Source organism: Lytechinus variegatus, chromosome 2, assembly GCF_018143015.1.
Source record: "Lytechinus variegatus isolate NC3 chromosome 2, Lvar_3.0, whole genome shotgun sequence".
Taxonomy (NCBI): domain Eukaryota; kingdom Metazoa; phylum Echinodermata; class Echinoidea; order Temnopleuroida; family Toxopneustidae; genus Lytechinus; species Lytechinus variegatus.
The window spans coordinates 5,632,071-5,652,836 of NC_054741.1; the positions used below are offsets into that span (position 1 = coordinate 5,632,071).

General features: G+C 35.0%; 1 protein-coding gene across 1 annotated transcript in view; it reads left to right on the forward strand.

Moving 5' to 3' along the window:
• The window catches only part of LOC121409351 (deleted in malignant brain tumors 1 protein-like), a 28,593-nt gene extending 14,680 nt beyond the window's left edge, over positions 1-13,913 (forward strand). Inside the window, exons 13-20 of the mRNA XM_041601287.1 lie at positions 6,599-6,767; positions 7,898-8,064; positions 8,403-8,586; positions 9,296-9,459; positions 10,098-10,272; positions 11,960-12,093; positions 12,788-12,968; positions 13,606-13,913. Coding sequence (XP_041457221.1) covers positions 6,599-6,767; positions 7,898-8,064; positions 8,403-8,586; positions 9,296-9,459; positions 10,098-10,272; positions 11,960-12,093; positions 12,788-12,968; positions 13,606-13,913 — 1,482 coding nt within the window. The remainder of the gene's footprint in view (positions 1-6,598; positions 6,768-7,897; positions 8,065-8,402; positions 8,587-9,295; positions 9,460-10,097; positions 10,273-11,959; positions 12,094-12,787; positions 12,969-13,605) is intronic.
• The last annotated feature ends 6,853 nt before the right edge of the window (positions 13,914-20,766 follow it).

Below are 20,766 nucleotides of genomic sequence, written 5' to 3' on the forward strand. Positions count from 1 at the left end.
CAATTCTATGTAACTCTTAGTGCTTTTGTACTCTATTGTGTTACTTTTAAATGTATACAAATATAAGGAAACATACATGGTGCTTAAAACAATTGTCAAGATATAGAAAAGACGAAGAGAAGGAGAATTACGGCATCTCCTGGAGGGTTCTTGTAACAAGTATTGATCATTGTCCATTGTTCTCCAAAAGCTCAGTTTTATTTTCAAGTAACCATTCTTTAAAGTCTGTAGCAGTCTTTGGCTGAGTGGTCTTTTGTTGATTGCCTCAAAGTAATCAAATTCTGGAATAACATTTGGTGTTTCCAAGAAACACTGTGGAATCATGGATCTCCAAATATGCGATAATATACCCACAGCAATTATAGATACCTCTGTGCGCATTGTTAGTGTCGCTTCTTCTTGATCAATGACAAGTTGTTGTATTGTTGTGTTCAGGTCGCAAGAATCTTTTAAGGGGTCATAAACCGGTAGTATTCTTTCAGTAATTGGATGTCCTATTCTCAGGGCTGCGTTGGTAATACTAAGAGCAAAGAATATGCTCATACCTATTGAAAATTTCGCCTTGGCAATTATGACAGCATCGTAGTAGGTATTAAAGAAAAGCATGCTAAACAGAAATGCAGTTCCTTGGGCTACAATGTTAATAGTTTTGGCTACCAAGGCAACATTTGATAATACTGATCTTCCAGAATCTGTAAAACATAAAGAATTGCCAACTAATTCTAGAGGTGCTTCAATGAGTGCTAAACTTCCAAAAATATAAAAAAGAAGTAAGAGAGACTTATGAGGTTTTTTGTAGATAAATTGGATCCTCTGGTTTGAAGGAGAATTGCTCTGCTTCATAAACAGTTCAGATGACATTATGGTTGAGTTATCCATATGGTACTTGGTCATAGATCCTTTAAAGCTATTAAGATTGTCAGGGAGTGACCATCGTCTTGGTATAGATTTTTGCTGGAACTGCTCTCTTTTATTGTGTTTTAGTGCAGGAGATGAACTACCAGCATGATGTAGGCCGATGACATGAGCACAGTGTCGACATTGTGTTGGCCAAAATACTTCTTGGTTGCGATGAAATTTAGCTTTGTTCTTAATCAGCCATCCAACATAGACAGAGAATATGAGAATAACGCTGCTAAGAACCAAATTGATGACCACGAATGTGATATATCCTGGTTCATTGCTCTTGCCATCCTGAAAAATTGGAGGGAGAGCATAGAAAACAACACAACTCACTCCAGCACAAGAAAGAAAACAAAGTAAAATCATGCCATTATAATATGTCTTTGGAATAAAACGAGCTTGTATTTCTTCCATGTTTTTTGGTGATGAAAATTAATGGCTTTAAGAACAAGTTGGTGAAGTGATGCACACTTTCCTGCTACTAATTGCAGTATGATGTTCAAATTATGATATGTTGCCCCCACATCAATCAGAAAACAAGTATATGTACTTTCATCTATTTAGACTCTGCAGATATCAGTTTCATATAAACAAACTACTTTAAATTCCTTGTTCACTGCCCAGGTATACATTAATTAAAAGAATCGCATTCTAATTGGTTGATTCCCTTATGTGGTAACTTAAATAATTCTTCCCTTTAGGCCAAATGTCATTTTTTGGTCGAATGTGAAAGTTTGTCTGCAATACTTCATAAACTTTACCCACCAAGATGTAGTTGGAACTGATTATGAAAATAATTCTGGATGTATATTTTGCAAATACTTATCAGGGGCAAGTTTCATGTTGTATTTAGTAATAGAAAATGCAAAATTGATAAGGCAATTTGATCTAATTAAACCAATCAGGCCTTATGCTTATAAAGCTTATAGTTAAAAACTTACAATTTACTGGGTTTTTTTCATTAATTGTTACAGGAACCCTGTATCACACAATTACTTTATCTGTTAATGCAAATTTCTTTTTCAGTTGCCAATGAGTCAGGCATATGAAAAGTATTTGTGATTGATCAGTAATATATTCCCACCATTCAGATACAGTGGCGTAATGAGGGAAAATGTTATTGGTAGCATTTTGGATACAATTCATTATTAACAAACAAAATGATCTATTATTGAAAACCTGTCTATTGATAAAACAAGCTGTCTTTCACCCAGACATTAATTTTCTTTGTAAGACATACACGCAAACTGCAGTGACCCTAAAGTTTCTGTTTGAGCATTCCCACTCAATAGGTTGTCCAACTTATGGAATACTCAATTCTCTATGAGTATCACATCCCTTCCTGGATTCACGAATATCTTTTTCAGTCTCATATGCCAGTATAGTTACATGCAGGAAATAGAGCCATATTACAGGTTGTAAGAATCGTCCAATCTTTAACCCCATTACAGGACCATAGTATAATGTCAATTCTTTCCAGTCACTAATGTCAATTACCGATGCCAACCAATCTGTTGCATTCAAACATACAGTGTACATCAAGCAGATTCGTACAAATTTCATCTCGGCTTTGCTGATTATTTGTTTGCGTTGGAAGATGAGCAGGAATGAAGTTATTGAAGTGACTATGTACATCTGTGAAATGTAATAGATAAGGCCAAAGCACGCAAGGGCTAGTACGTCCGTGGAAAGAGAATCGTGGTTGTATAAGATTCCAGCAGCAGAAACAATTCGAAATATATTGATCAGGAACATTCCTCCAGTCCCAATCAGGAGTATGACATCTTGGCTTCCAGTAAGACCATATTGAAATGAAACATTATCCTTAAGCTTGAAAGTTTTTGAATCACCACTAAGAAATAGTTGATGACGGTACAGAGCGATGAATGGAAGGAAACATATCATGTTACAACACCATAGTATGTAGGTCCTTGTTATTTTAGACAAGTTAAAGCTCTTTCTGGAGACGACAAAGTGATCAAATGAAAAGAAAATCGAGACTGCAAGGAGTGATGCAAGAATTACGTGACAGACACCGAAGCGCTTCCGCCACATAGTTAGGACTTTCCTTACGATTTTTCTAGGATTCTTGATGTGTGTGATGACGATGGATACTGTGCATGGTTGTTTGAAATGTTCAAAGGCTGCTTCTTCATTGCCAATGTCCTTCAGGGCTGATTGTGGTAGTATAGACGCCCATATGTTCCAGAGGATACCTACACTTATTAGACAAATCTCTGTGTAAAGGGGTGTAGCCCTTATTTCATGGATTCTTAATACTGACACTAATTTTATTGGTAGTTCACTGCAGGAAACTAAAAGAGGATCATGAGAAGGCTGAGCAACAACTCCCAAAGGGAACACTAATTTTAAAGCCAGCAGACCTAGACCTGAAGCAAAGTATACCCCAATGAATGTTGGAAAGATACTGGTTTGAAGGAAGACTGCATCATAGAACATATTAAACAAGGCAAGATTGCATGCTAAGCCAATAGTTACCATGAGATAAAACACTCCTTCGCAGACCAGATTGAAGTTTACTGTTAGCTGTGTCGCTGATCCATTATTATCTACAAGGCAAAGGAAGATGCTAATTGTTTCTAATGGAACATTAAGTAGTGCGATAGTTCCAAAGAAGTTATAGAGTATCACAAGTGATTTGTGAGGCCTCCTATAAAATGCAGATGACTTCAGCAAATGAGTATTTTGAACCTGTTTAGTCTCTGAATTTATAGGACAAAATTCCTGTTTCAATGTTTCAGAATTGTCATTTGAGAGGCATATATTATCAGAAGTTTGTCTAATGTGTTCAATCCTAGGCGCCATTGGCTCAATTGAATCTAAAGGTTTATTATTAATTGAAGGAAGCAAAGGGAGTGACCGTCTACGGGTCATGTCCCTTCTTGTTGTTTTTGTACCATCAGCTCGACTTTGACTACACTTGGACACCAAACCACCAATCCTAGCACAGTGCCGACATCTCAAAGGCCAGAAAATCTGTTGATGGCGATGTAACGTTTCTCTTTTTTTTATTGTCCACACCAAACAAACAATGAGATAAAAGTAGATGCAACTGAGAAACAATCGCATTACTGCATTGGTGACGTTTCGGTCTTCATCATCCCATCCTGTTTCAGGATGAAGTGGTAATACTTTCAAAATAGCACAACAAAATCCAATACTTATTAGAATTGTGATGATCAGCATGCTGCTGTAGTATCCTTTGGGAAGCCTTTCTGCTTTATTTGAAGATTGCTCCATTTTTTAATCAGATACAAGTGCTTACAATGCCTCAAAAATTTGATTTGCCAGAAAGGAAACTCCACATGTATCCCTGTTCAAACTTGTTATGGGAGTAATGAAACCACCGTTGGTGTATATTACAGGATATGGTCACTACAGAGCTTACAGCTAAGTGAAAGTACAATTTAGCTTAATGTAATTTCTTCTCTTACTATGCACTTTTATTTCCTGAGTGATTACTTTCACAAGTCAATTTAATGATGAATTAACAGTATGATTATACGCTCAACTTATCTATTTGTCTTTGAGCTATAGCATTTTCTAAGTTGGGGGGAGGGGCAGGTAAGTAAATTTTTGAACAAAAAACATATATATATGTTGCGCATTGAAATACTTCCTCAGTTTTGGACCGATTTTCATTAAAGTTGGAACACATTGGTGTTGGGGTGGAAATGTGGAAGACACACTTTTTGCTTGTTGGAAATTGTTTTGCCATGGTAATGGTATATTTTGGCAAAAATAAGTCACAAATCTTACAGTTCAAACTTCTTCCGCAGTTTCAAACCAATTCTATGAAAATTGGAACACACGTTGGTATTGATAAACAAGATACATTTGAATTAATTGAAGAGAAAAGTTCAGACAAAGCTCAGACAGTGAACATGAGTTTGATAATTTTTCTAGTAAACAAAGAGGACTTAATATAGCGCACCTAAATATTTGTAGTTTACTTTTGAAGATTGAATCTCTAAAAGATTATCTTAAGCATGACACGATTGATCTTTTCACATTATCTTAAACTTACTTAGATGAAATCGTACTTGATTTTGAAGTTAGTATTGATGGTTATAAATTTGAAAGAAATGCTCGAAACAGAAGAGGAGGAGGAGTATGTGTCTTTATCTCAGATAACATCATGTATAATCGTAGAAATGATTTAGAAGATAATCAATTGGAATCCCTTTGGATTGAAGTTAAGCTAAACAACACTAAACCAATAATGGTAGGAACATTTTACCGACCACCCAGTTCAAATGTCCATTATCAAAATAAAATAGAAGAATCCGTAATGAAAGTTTGTGAATTGAAACGTGAAGAAATCATACTGGGAGATTTTAATATGAATTCAACAAGCGAATCAAGGTTCATAAATGGAATTTGTAGACAAAATTGTATGAAACAAATGATAAAATCTTTTACTAGGATTACAGAAACTACAAGCACGTTGATTGATATAATTTCAACAAATTTCCCTCAAAATGTAAAACAAAGTGATGTTGTTTCTCTTGGTCTGAGTGACCACAATCTTGCATACATTGTTCGTAAATTGTATAAACCCACTGTACAACCCAAGATGGTTACATATAGGTCGTTTAAGAATTTTGATGAGGTATTCCTGCGAGAATTAGGTGAGACTGATTGGTCGAGCTGTCTCATCGAAGATGATATTTCGGAGGCGTGGTCTATTTGGAGATCAAAAATTCAGTGAAGTTTGTGACAAACACGCTCCACTCGTAACACACAGAGTCCGGGGCTATAAACCAAAGTGGGTGACAAGAGAGTATGTCGCCCTCACTCAATTAAGAGATAGACTAAAACGCAAAGCTGACAAAAGTAGACAGTTACAAGATTGGAAATATTATAGAGGGATACGAAATCACTTCAATAACTTTCAAACTGTGCTGAAAAAGAAATATTTTGTAACTGGTGTAAAAGAAAACAAGAGAAACCCTCGGAAACTTTTGAAATCAGTTAAAACAAATGAAAAAAAAAACGTAAACGATATTCACGGTTTGAAGATAAATGGAATTATTCAAAATGAGAAATCTGTTATTGTGAAAGAACTTAACAAACATTTCATTTCCATTGGAGTAAGTAAGCATGACTCACATAGTAGTCATGGTGATGTTGGTAGATATTTTCAATCACTGCCTACTAAATTCATTTTTGATGAAATAAGTGATGATTTTGTGTTAAGTGAGTTGAGAAGATTACATACACATAATTTTCAACCAATTCTCATGAAATTTGACTCACACATTGGGTTCGAGGTAAAGGTGTGTGAGACACATATTACCATGGTAACAACATATTATGAGCCCCAAATTAGGTTAAAAAAAATCGGTTTGAACTACTTGATTAGTTTTTAAACAATTCTCATAATATTTTGCTCACACATAGGTCTTGGGGTAAAGATGAGCAAGACACATTTTTCAAAGTGTTGGAAACTGTTGCCATGGTAATGACATATAGCAGGGGTATTAATCACCTTTAGTGATAGTTCTAGTAGTACTCATTATATCTCTTTTCCATTTGTACCTGGCACCAGAATTAAATGAATTTATTTAAATGCATGAATATAATATGGTTTAGATATATGATATGATTTGAATGAATTCAAGCAGATGATGGATTTCTATTTAATATGTTTCTCTCCCCTTCTCATTTCTAGATAAGCTATGACGATGAGACTGAATTCATTTGGTCAGGGTTAGATTGTGAAGGAGGAGAATACAGACTACAAGAATGTTATATACCAAGTATTGGACGGGAATTAACCTCACATTGTCAATACATCGGTGGTGCTCACTGTGCTCTTTCACAATCTCTTATCCATGAGAGTAAGATAGATATTTATTACATTAAAAAATTCTCTTAAGTGTATAATTATATTTCTAGATTTATAATTTGGAAATTTTTTCATATATCATTGGTCATTTCAAGCTATAATCATTTTGCAATGTTTCTGTGGCAGTATCTATTAAAAATCAAAAGTATGCACCTTGAATAGTTATCATGATTGAAATAGTTTGCTATCATCTAAATGTATTCACTTTGACTCATAAATAATAAACATGGTTTGTAATAAAAGCATATATCCATTTGATAAATGTCACCCCCCACAGAATGTGTCGCCAGATGCCTTTCCATTACTATTCTTACCTTCTATTTGGTAAACATGAGTTTAATTTCAATCTTACTCATTTACATCAGTCCTTTTCTTTGTGCACATTTTTATTCTTTTTCCTTTTGTACCCCCTATCATCCCTCCTCTCTTTTTCTATTTTGTTCACTATTTCTTTTTTTTTAATTTAATAACTCATTTGTTCCTTCCATAGCATGGAAATCTTCCAGATCAGATTTGAAGAGGTGTTCCAGGCTAACATTGTAAAAAATTGAATAGTGACATTAGAATCAGACAGACAAACAAAGCCCAAAAAAATTCATCAAAATCAAACATATAAAAAAAAAGTTATTAAAGTTTTGCATTGTTTAAAAACAGTTCTATGTGCATCTTCATGAATATGCAATGAGTAAGCGTATGTTTTTTTTTATTTTGTATTTCATTATTTGAAATTACATTTATCCAAATATTTGTCCTCCAAAAAATACAAAAATCAATTTAAATTGCTTTCGGTTTTAATGTATAAGGTAATTATTGCTGCAACTTACGTTGTTACGAGGGGGACTTACCATACACACATGTATAAAAACATGAAATTATTATGATTTCATATAACATAAAAAAGGAAAAAGTTGGGACATGGCATCATTAGCCCAACTAATGAATATTCATGACAACATGCATATAATTATTTTCACATATATTGCTAATCTTTAAAAGTCAACAACTTCCTTATTATCAGATTTTATTGAAATGTTTAGCGTTTTGCTCAGTGAATTTTACTCTATTTTTTATACATAAGTCATTTTAAGCTCAAAGTACTTTATCTGTTTCAATTTCTGTTAGATGGCGATGTTCAATTCATTTCTGATGGAGGTGCCAACAGTGGTGCCATAGCCGTCTTTTACCGTGGAGTGTGGGGTAAAATCTGTCCGGATGACTGGATATGGTCCCTGGCAAATATGGCATGTTTTCAGCTGGGATATTATGGTGCCATTGAGTCTACTAGTGCTGTAAGCTGAGATTGAGTTATGAATTATTTTCATATATTCTATTGTTTTTTTCCATTTTCAACTTTGATATAATATGATTTATAATGATAGATAATTCACTTACAATAAAAAATAATTGAACAGGTTTAGAATATAAAACATAAATACTGAAAAGCTGGCTTATATTTTGCATAGCCCTGCAGTAGAGGGCGACATAACACAATCATGTAAATATAAACAAAGTGGAATATTAAAGAACGATAAGTGTACATGCTCTTGTATACCATTGATTAATAAAATGGACTTATGAATAGGCATTAGCACTTTGTTATATACAAAGAGATATTATTCATTTACAGGTGCCTGATACAGATGATGGAATCGCCTTTCATATGCATTCCCTACAATGTGATGAATTTGAAGGGTACATCACATCCTGTGATTTAGAACATTCCTGGGAGGAAGATGAAGTAGAATGTAATTCTGATGACGGCCTTGCTGCAGGTGTAGTCTGTACCCATCAGTATCAGGATGTGCCTTATGGTAAGCCAACATGGACTTCCTATACAATCTAACTTGCAAAGAAATATTTACAGGGGTTAAGAGTTGAGAGTTCAGATTTTTATCTGATTTCAGATTTTTTTGTTATAGCTTTCATTTTAATTTCAGCTTATTTTTGGCTTCCCTCTGTACAAAAAGTATGGGAGCTCTTTCTATTTAAGACTTTTTCAACACTCGTCAGTTTTTTTCAGATCTTTTTATTTGTGACCACTCACACCCCTGTATGTAGCCAGACATAAGCTAAATTTATCTACCTAATCTCACTCTTAATTCAATTTCATTATATCCTGAAACCTATAGATTCAGTTTTGAGGAAGTGTAGCTGTACTATCAAACCATAGAATTATATGTATAATTTTCTAGACTGCAACCATCTTCCTGACACTAGTTTACCCTGACATTTGTATTCAACTTAGATTGTACAGGACTCCTGGAATCTGTAAATTATTGCATCTTTATATTTTTGTATCATCTTTGTAATTGCTTGCAACCTTTTCCATGTAGCATATGTTAGCTATTCAGACATTTTAAAAAATTACTCTACCTTTTTTTATTGGCTAGCTAAAAAACAAAACGGTCTGCATTCAATGTTGGTTTTGTTGCTCCAACATTACATTAGATCAGATAGACAAATAATATGATTTCAATCACCTTGAATATGGTAATTCATTTGTTTGTTTATAATTCACAGATGGTAAATCAAGGTTGGTTGACGGCCCTGACATTGGTCATGTTGAGGTATTCTTTGATGATTCTTGGGGATTGGTTTGTGGTGAATCCTGGTCTTATGATAATGCAAGAGTAGTTTGCATCAATCTAGGGTATCGTGGAGTTCTTGATGCCTCATCAATCCAGGTAGGATATCATGCTACCTTATTGATATTTTAAGTCATTGTCCTATATATTCTAGATATGGATTATCTGCTAAGGTCTTTTTCATATCCCCAAATGTTTTTTCCCCTGATGAAAATATTTGTTGAATATACTGTATGAGTGAACAAAAATGTCAATGGATGTTTTCAAGTTTTCTTAAGCCTAGAAATTGTTTTCTTTTCAATCAATGTTTTATATTTTACTCATGTGAATACAATTTTTTTCTGTTTTTTTATCATTATACTTCAGTGTTTTCACAAATTTCACAAAATATCTCATCCAGATAATATTTAATATTCATTAGCAAAAGGAAATTAGGGTCAACAATGAACTCTCCTTTTGAAAGATATCTGCCATGCATTTCCCCTCCCGAACAGAATAAATTGAAAATATGAAATGGGGCCAACTGGAAGAAATGATTAAACAAAAATAAATGATATTGCCCTCAAAACTGCTCGCAACTACAGCTGTCATGTTTGCATGGAGAGAGAAAGAAAACATTTTCATAATGAAAAAAATCTAATGTTGACATTAAAGTTGATATTGATGATCTCATGTTAATGTTATGATATCCATTTCTTTCTTTCTCCCATTCTTCTTCATTTTGTTTCACAATAAAGCGGAGTGACTCCCTCTCTCGTGAAGTAGTGTTGAGTGATGTTGATTGTAATGGTTGGGAATTCCTCTTGACAGACTGCTATTCATCCTTCCTCGATATTTCACACTGCCAATCATTGGCTTATACAGAATGTACTATGGCCTCCGATGAAATTAACATGCAGGAAGAACTTGAGAGTATGTTTACAATCATGTTTACCTTTTTTTGTCTACATTTATTCTGTTGTTTATACATGTATAAAGCTTATGATTAAATGCATGATGATGATAATTTGTAGGCGCAAAAGGGACTGTTACACCTTGGCCCCGTTGCATAAATGTTACCATTATGGTAACTTTGCCATCCAATGGTAACTACCATGGTAATGCTGATCAAAACCAAGGACTCAATGCAAGTTACCAATGGATGGCAAAGTTACCATAATGGTAACTTTTATGCAATTGGGACCTGGACGTCTTAGCTGGTGTTTGCCGATGTACATGTACTCCCGGGGGGGCCACTTACATTGACGAGTGGATACCATGCGTGACCAAAAAAAACACGTAAAAAGGATGTCTTTTTCACGATAGGGCACGTTACGTACGTAACGTGATAAGGGTGTCAAAAACGCAAAAATAATGAAAAAAGGGTATCTATTTCAATAGGAAAATTACGTGTTTAGGGTCGAATTTGCGGGGATGATGAGACAAAATTAAAATGTCTTATAAAGGATGTCCTTTTTGCCCCAACGCTACGTGTTTAGAGTCCGTTTTGCGCGAGGTGTAGAAGGTGGGGTCGTACTAAATCAAATAAGGTAAAGCCGACGACCGAAGGACCCGTAACAATAAAACATTCCTGTACTTGTTTAGGGGTTCATTTCAGGGAATATTTGCCAAGAGTATCGTTTTGTTTCCAATACTTGTTAAGGGTAGGGTTTCACACGCCAATACTTGTTAAGGGGTGCATTTTCAGAATATGGAAATTACGTGTTTAGGGTGCTTTTCGAGACCCCATGGTCGCGCATGGTATCCACTCGTGAATGGAAGTGGCCCCCCCGGGCATGTACTGTATTTTTTCCCCATTTCTCAAGAATCACATGTTTTAACTAGACGAATATCAAGAATTCAATATGTGAAGAATAATTTGTGTTTCACTTTTGTTGATAAAATGCAATTCTTGAAATTAATAAATTGGTTTAGGAAATCGGCTAGCCATATAACATCAGTATACATTTGCTAAAACATTCCATTGTATTAGCCCCTTGTACATACAGTGCATGTCATATTGTCATATTTTATTCAGTACCATTGGCGCATTCCACACAATGTAAGGTTTGCAATCATGCGATGGAAAAATAGGCATTTAAGGTTATCATTTCATATAAACATTTGATAATTTCTTGCTTAGTATGCAATTAGAATGAATGTTTTTACAAGTGTGCTTGATTAAAATCAACTAAGTGAGCTTAGGTAGATTCTCAGTTGTCACTAAACTTGCTTGATTAAAATCAACTAAGTGAGCTTAGGTAGATTCTCAGTTGTCACTAAACTTGAATATCAAGAGCGAGGATTGCAAGAACAATTTTCTCATATGTTGAACTCTGCTTCTTTGAGTCCCCCTCCCCCTCCAAAAAATCTTCATCAAATCAAGTGCCTACACCTCAGTAACAATTTCGGCAGACTTTATGCAAGTCTTTGCAATTTGCAGTCACAAATCTAATGAATTTTCAACAAAGTGATATATAAACCTGTTCAACCTACGTTTTATATTGTCATATTCATTCTATTCATTGCTTAATTATGTGATCAACAAACACCTTCCTTCTATGTCAACATTTTCATATGAATCACAAGGCAATCTATTGTTTCTAATGTGTAATTTTAGTTCGACTATCTGATGGAGAGGTACCTCATGAAGGTCGAGTGGAGGTGTTCATCCTTGGACGATGGGCTTCCATATGCTCTGATTATTGGTCTGATAATGAAGCTGAAGTAGTTTGCACACAGCTTGGATACACAGTAAGTTTATTATGTGAGATAGGAATAGTATATTTTATGGTCATTTTTTTTTTTGCCATTGATTATTCTCTTTGAAGATGACAAAGTAGATCCTCATGAATTGTTGCACATGTGCATGTGATTGGTATTTAATCCTGCCTAATGCGTAAATGATCAAAGATGAGCTGTCATGTGTAATAATGATGGAGCATGCAGTTTCATGCAAAGTCTGTCACTTCAGTGTGCAGTTTTCCAGGTAGCTGTGCTGTTTATCTTCCTTGATCGTCATCACTATCAGTAGTAGATGTAGAAGTAGTAATAGTCGTCACAATCCACAATTTGCCATGCTCCAACCAGGTGGTAAATGGGTACCCTTTAGAATGTGAAAGTCATGGCAGGTTGTCCAGGGGAGTGTTTCATCAACCTTTTTGCCTGATATCTGACATCTGTCATTGATTCTGATTGGCTGAAAGGCACTTTACTATAGTAGCTGTCGGATAACCTGGGACTTGTCGGATAAAATGTTTGATAATTTCTTTCATGAAACACTGTCTTATTTGGGACTAGCCAAAATACTCCCCAGAGAATAGAGGATGTACATATGTTGTGTGTGATTGATTTAATCTGTGGACTGGGGTAATAATAATCTGCTAAGCACTCAGATACCAGTATCATCATCATTATCATTGAAATTGACTTTTATGTGTGTTTTTAGGATGGAGTATACACTGCTGTGTATGGTGGATACTATGGATCCTCACCCAACGGTCAGATAAAAGGCTATCCCATCTGTAACGGTTGGGAGTTGACCCTTACTGACTGTTATCTATTCCCTGCATATGGTGGACAGTGCTATAACTCTGATGTTGGTGTCAACTGTGACTCCGATGATCCAGGTTAGTCCATGTAATCCAGCCACACGAAAAAACCTGACTCCGAATCATACAATTCAATACAATACATGATTAGAAAATAGAGGTCATAGAAAGCTGAGAAGTCTTGTACAATAATCTTATTTCTGTAGTACCACTTTATATTGAAATCAAATATGTGAAACTTATGACAAATCCAGTTTTTTATCTGGTTAATTGTCAAATTATTTGACAATGAATATATTTTTCCAAAGCCGTGCCTCAAGTTCTTTTGCTGTCTCCTTTCCATTCATGACATTTGAAATGTCATAATTTAGTATTTACATGTATATGGACCCATGAAACTTGGACATAAGAGTAATCAAGTATCACTGGTCATTTTGCATGAACTTCAGGTCACATGACCAATGTAAACGATCATGAGGGTCAATGAACTTTGACAATTTTGGGGGTATCAACATTGAAATCTTTATCTTAATCCAAGTTTAAGTTTTTGAAATGTCACCATAACTTGAGAGTAAGTGGATCTAGCTGTTTTATACATGTATATTATTTTGCATTAGGTCAGATTATTACCAAGTATTTTTATGGCAATTCAGCTTGCTATCAGGATTTGATATAAATTCAGATTTTGTTTCTTTTGTTTGTTTGTTTTTTACAGAGAGAATGTTTACGATCATCATAGTGGTAGCAGTTGTTGTAGTAGTCCTAGCCATTTGCTCCATATCATGTATTGGTTACTGGTGTTGCTGCAAGAAAACAGCAGCTACTGTGCCTATGGGAGCAGTACATGGTGTTGCTATGGTAGAGATTCCTCAGTCTCTCCCTCCTGTGATGACCAACACCGTTCCTACAGAGCTACCCAGCCTTCAATACAGCACATTGCCTCCTATGGAGGATATTGCACTGCCCCCAGGTCAAGCCCCCAAACCTCCACCAGTTGTGTATGTGCCCCCACCCAGTCACTAACCCCTAACCACTCCCCCCCCAACTTGGGTAATCATGCCCCATCCTCTATGATATCAGTGAAGCCCTTTATTCCCCTACCCAGGTTTATTTTCATTTGGTCTAATTGTTCATCCATTATCCACATAGTCTAATTGCATTTTTGTCTAATAACCAGTCGGTCCAAAAGCCATTTAGTCCATGTATCATTTGGTCTAAGTTGGACCAAGTGTTGATTAGACAAAATTAATTAAAATAAAATGGATATAAGACTAACTGGTTATGAGACAAAATTGTCATAGACAAACTGGTGATTAGACGAAGTTATGATTAGAACAAATGATTATTGGACCAAAAGGTTGTTTAATAGTCAAAATGTTGATAGACAAAATGACATTAGACTAAGTGAAGGTAGACCATGTGTTGAGTGGATGGGTTGGCAGTAGGTGACTTCGCAGTTTACCCCCCCCCCCCTTCCCATGGTGCACATGCCTCATATCCAACATACAGAAAGAATAAAATTATCAGGCATGTGATGTCCCTATATAACCAATGCCTGCTCTCCATGATTTACATGCCTCATCCAGTCACTAAAAAAAATAAAATAACAAACCCCCTCCCCCTGATTCACTTGAAAAAATTTGACAAATTATTTTACAGTTGCATGTTTGAGATCTACATTTTTAAATCATGTAGAATCCCTCCAAGTGCTGACTAAATTATTTCTTATGGATTTGAGCATGGTATTTCTCCTTTTTTTCTTCCATGAGTTATAGGACTGCTGTTTATAGTTGTTTATAATATGGAATTACAAACTCAGGGGTTTCAAAATTATTATTTATGATCCATACATTTCCTTGAATGTATTGAATGGCCTATTATACTCTTGTCTAAGTTTAGTTAAACATCTGTGCAATTGTATTTTTTTCCTTTGTTATGTCTTCTCTATGCATGTATCTAACCTCCCCCTCAAAACAAAAATCATTCATAACTGTGTTTTAACTATTTCTATTTATTTTTTTATTTATGTAAAGTGAAATTAATGGGGAAAAGGAATCAGGGGGCCTTGTAACACAAAGCTTAAAAATCATTGTTGAAGAATAACTTCATGGTTGATTGCATTTATTACAATGTCTAATCAATCATGAAAATCAAGCACATGGTCAATTGCTAACCTTTGTGTTATGGGACCCTGAATTGGAACTGAAATATATTGATGACCACACTGAAATACTTGGATTTCCAGTTCTTTCAAAACATGCCTTTACATCTATTATGCCGGTGACCTTTCATTCATTGCAAAGGCATTGAAGGAAATGTCTGTATGTAAACTGGGTTCCAGAAGAACTTTACAAGGGCACTGTACAAAATCCACTCAGGCAAAATGAACAATATTTTTACACAAGCTAGCTTCAATAATCTTTACTAAGCATATGTCAATAAGTAAGAGATTGGTTCAATCACAGGGAGGCTATAGCCCCTCACATAAATTGGTCTCACAATCCAAAGTCACAGAGTGGCAAAAGAAACACCAATGAAAATCAGGTTTGCCCTTCACATTGGCTCAATCACAAAGAAGCTACCTGAAATTAACATCAAATTTTGAAATGATGCACTAATCATTTAGCCACACACAACCTCACTCGACCCCTGACAGATATATGCTATGTTCGGATTATCCACCCCCCCCCCCCCCCCCCCGGATCACTGGTTGGCTACGTGATTGTTCCAGTCATCATTATTTTTTTTAGCCATTCACTTAAACATGCCTGTGAAGGACATGTGTGATGATTAATCTGGGTAGTTAATTTAATCCCCATCTCATTTTTATTGGTCTTCTTTTGCCATTTTGTGATTTTTTTATTCTGAAACCAGTTGATGTGAGGGTCTTTAGCCTCTCTGTGATTGAACCACTATCTTAATTATTGATATGTGTTTAGTAAGATCATTGAAGCTAGCCTGTGTAAAAATGTTTTCATTTTTACTGGGTGAAAATTTCCATTTTCTTTTGGAACTCGGTTTATACGTGTATATGTACATTTATAGACATAGATATATTTATTGATTTATACTTGAAATTAATTCCTTTCATATATACTTGTTGAAGACTTTGAAAGAAATGTAATGCCTTGTTCTCTTATGTATTCATTTGAAATGACTTAAAAGTAAATCATTTTGAAATGAATTAAAAGTAAATTATTTTGAAATGACTGACTTTAAATATTATAGGATATGAATATGTATATAAAATCTATTAAATTTTAGATATTTACTATTCTAAATCAAATTTAAACATCTTTGTTTTATACAAATAGTTCTAATGTATTAGACAAAAAATGTATCGTTTTATATTTATCAATTTGATCCCATGTTTTTATAACTAAATTTTTGAGAGCATGGGTCATATTAAAATGAGTATAAATTGAAATGCTTTAAAAGCATAACAAGATGAACTTTAGTGCTGTCAATAATTGATTCAAAGCTGTTATAAATTTACAAATTTTCTTGAACTTTACATGAATGTTAATTTTTTAAAGATTTGCCTTCTATATATACCATCCCCTTAAAGTGAAATTCAGTTAACTCGTAAAAAATGAATTTTAGTTAAGGGCTTGTGTTTACCAGAATGCTCGAGTAATATGTTAATAGTCCTAGAATTCCTGTTTTAATTCATAATTTATTTCTATGTTTGCAAAGTTTTCTCACTGATATTAAATAGTTTAATGTCTATGACTTATGAATGCATCACTGTCTTTTCTTCCCATGTTTATTGAAATGTAAAAATGAGTAAAAATAAGTAACATTTATGTAGATGGGCCCATGTGTAAGAATTGAAAAGTTTGATTCATGTTAGTAAGAAGTAAATCCAGCTTGGTTAACACGTACGTACCTAGGCTACTTTTTATAAATCTCATTCAACTTGAAAGAGATGTTCCCAATTAGTAAAACACATACTGTAGATAATCTGAGAGGTTTTAGTGAACGTATCACTCTTAACTGACAGTGCCAGGGGTGAATAAAGTCACCCATACTTTCCCGATCGCCCGCCCGCTCAAAGTTGATTTTTGTTAGTTTCTTTGAAGGGGTAGTCCTAACAGTCACTTTCTAGCTATATTCTTAAACGACATACAGGTATGATAATATTATAAACCCTATTTGAATAATGCGAACACGAAGCGCGAACTACACTTTCGGAAATTTCATGCATTTTTCCTGAAAATTAAACATTCTGTGCAATGTTTGTGATCGTGAGCAAGATGCATATGTAACTACATAATTTCTGCTAGCGCGAGCTGCAAATTTTTGATATTCCAAACTAAAAAAACGGCATTCTCTAAACAATGCGAGCGGGAAAAAAGGGGAGATTTAATCAGACCTAAAAACGGGACATTCTAATTATGTTTTGCAAATCATTAAAATGCTGGGTAATTGAGTATGTTCCTACATTAACGCAAAGCGCGAGCAGATTTGTAAAATATATTTTGATCTGAAACTCGCATGATTTAAGCATGTTTAAATAAAGAGAAAGTGTATCTCAACTTGCGTGCGTGTGTTCAAGATTTAGACCTGGAATTTTGACATTCTGAATACCTTTTTATCATGAAGTGCGAACTACACTTTCGGAGATTTCATGCATTTTTCCTGAAAATTAAACATTCTGTGCAATGTTTGTGATCGTGAGCAAGATGCGTATGTAACTACATAATTTCTGCGAGCGCGAGCTGAAAATATTTGATATTCCGATCCCACAAGGGTCAATTCAGTTGCGTTTTCCAAAAGGGGACAAACGTTTTGGAGGTTATTTCGTCCGCCCAAAAATTTGACAAGCAAATTTTAATAAGTATTCAACCAAAAATAAAGGATTTCGTACCAGAAAAAAATTGACAAGCAAAAAAAAAGCAAAAACGATCAGTTGTGACTCGTCAGGGGGGCAGGGGTATGTCCCCTGCATGAGTTGTGTCTCGTCGGGGGGCAGTCTGCCCCCCCCCCTCCCTAGGTACGCTAGTGGGTCAATTTGAGCACTAATTCAAGCACTGTGTAGGAAATTATGAAGTGTATATGGATCGCACTTAAATAATAAGAGCTCGAAGCAAGACTGAGCTGATATTTTTATTATTATTTTGACCTAAGACCGGGACATTTCAAGGACATTTTGTCATCATATGAAAATGATGACTCCCTTTTTATTCCTCTTCCTAAGCGCAAATTAAACTTGTCGATATTCCTTTCTGGGACAATTTGATTTTTAGGAATTCATGAAAATTTTATTATCGATTAATCTAATAAGCTTAAATGAAAAAAAAAATTTGTTGATATTAAGGCCTGAAAACAAGACATTTTATTAGCACCTTTGTAATTATGAATAGGATGCATGCAATAATATATTTTAACAGTAATTGCGAGTACAGTAATTGCGAGTGCAAATCGCGAGCCGAAATTTTTAATAAACTGTCATGAAAGGAGGCTTTTAAGTAGTTTGTTATATAATTACTATTATAGAGGTATACATTACTCACCAATCAAAATGCAAGCACGCAGTGCTAGCTGATAGGTTTTGGCAATAAAACCTGAAAAGTGATACTTTGAGATCTTTATGGAATACCCCCCGGGGGGCACTTATACATTGACGAGTGGATACCATGCGCGACCAAAAAAAAACACGTAAAAAGGATGTTCTATTCACGATAGGGCACGTTACTTACATAACGTGATAAGGATGTCAAAAACAAAAATAATGAAAAAAGGGTATCTATTTTTATAGGAAAATTACGTGTTTAGGGTCGAATTTGCGGGGATGATAAAACAGAATTAAAATGTTTTATAAAGGATGTCCTTTTTGCCCCAACACTTCGTGTTTAGAGTCCGATTTGCGCGAGGTGTAGAAGGTGGGGTCGTACTAAACCAAATAAGGTAAAGCCGACGACCGAAGGACCCGTAACAATAAAACATTCCTGTACTTGTTTAGGGGTTCATTTCAGGGAATATTTGCCAAGAGTATCGTTTTGTTTCCAATACTTGTTAAGGTAGGGTTTCACACGCCAATACTTGTTAAGGGGTGCATTTTCAGAATATGGAAATTACGTGTTTAGGGTGCTTTTCGAGACCCCATGGTCGCGCATGGTATCCACTCGTGAATGGAAGTGCCCCCCCCCCCCCCGGGTGGAATACAGGAAAAAAAATGACAAATCAAAATGCGAGCGCACAGCTCGAGCTGAAAATGTTGATACTCAGACAATAATACGGACATATTATACGAAGCACTTTTTGTAAATAAAACAAAATAATGAAAGCTCGAAATCCTTCTCATGCATAGTCTTTAACAAATCAGAGAGGCGAGAGCAGATTATGGGAGACCATCTGAATAAATCAAGAATGTTCTGTATTCATGGAGTGGAAGGTACATGGTGTGTCAAGTTGAACTGATCAGCAAACAATGCTGAAAATATCGCGGGACTTGAGAAATCGAAATAAGACTGGAGTTTCTTCCATCTAATTTTGATCACTGTGATGAACATGTTTGTCAGAAACGAAATTGCAAGAAAGCAAAAATTTCAACATTTTTATTAAAACCTCCCTCCCCAAAAAATAATTTGTGGTAGATTTTAAAATAATTTTCATAAAAATTATAATATTTCACTCTTCGTTCTTTCCCTTTATCTTTATATCTGACGCCAGTGCTCTTTTCTATATTGTCTTTGTATCAGTGTGTAAGATTCACATGCAGTGTTCTCATGTTCGTGACGATGGTCAAACAATTTTCAGATTTCGTTTGCTTTTTTATTCCAACACATCTTCCATGAATTCGTTATGCCCAAAAATTCACGAAATTATCGATGAGTTAGTTCAGAACTAAGATTCAGTGAGGAGGGCAAGATAGAGGCGGTGAAGTTTATCATGAATAAATATGCAATAAGCCAATAGGCATTTAGTATCACCGACTAATTAAGTAAAAATAATGAATAAAATTCTTCCAAGTTAACCCGATACTGCAGTGTGTAAAAAATATATAGGGCCTAAAATTATATAAAAAAAACATACACATGTCAATTTTGTTTAATTAAACAGGAGTATTTATATGATAAAAGACTAAAATTACCCGACACCGCCGGGATATAAAGGTAATATTTTTCCAATTGAAATTTTAGTCCTTGCTTTAATTGTATATTCTCTATTTTCATTCATTTTTGTTTAAACGTGAAAATCATGGTGTGGTTGACGCCCCCGACCTTTTCCATACACCAAATGACTATAATTTTTAAAGTAATGAAACGAATATAAATTGATTACCATACATGGTGATGATGATGATGACAAATATTAAGATAATTTTCAGTATCTGAGACGTTGGCCTATATTTCCAAATAAGTTCGGTAAAAAGAAAAAGGAAATCTGGTGACTTTTATTGTGGCTCGTCTTGTTTCTATGCATCTGCAGACCCATCTATTTTAAGAGTGTAATTATACATTGCAAGATATTTTGACATAATTACATATCTTTGTATTTTTCCTTCTGTTTTCTCTCCATTTTCTCCCCCAGTAAACAAAGAACTTTTTTGGAGGCATGTCCCCACCCATCCGAGCCCCTCCGCCCCATAAGTTTATACACCGGCGGATCCGGTGGAGCTAGGGCGCAATGCAGACCCGTGCCCCCTTTTTTTGGCTTGTCAATTTTTTTTTCGTAGGGAAAATGTGCCCCCCCCCCTGGAAAAACCTGTATCCGCCCCTGAGTTTATAGTAACTTGTTTGTTAGATATGTTTTTAGAAATGCTGACTTTTAAAAATGCCGCATACGGTTACTTTGCAGTATTGGGTATTTTCTCTTGGTATAGGCCTTTTATGCTAAGATGATTTAACGTCTGGTATTACCTTGATTGAAT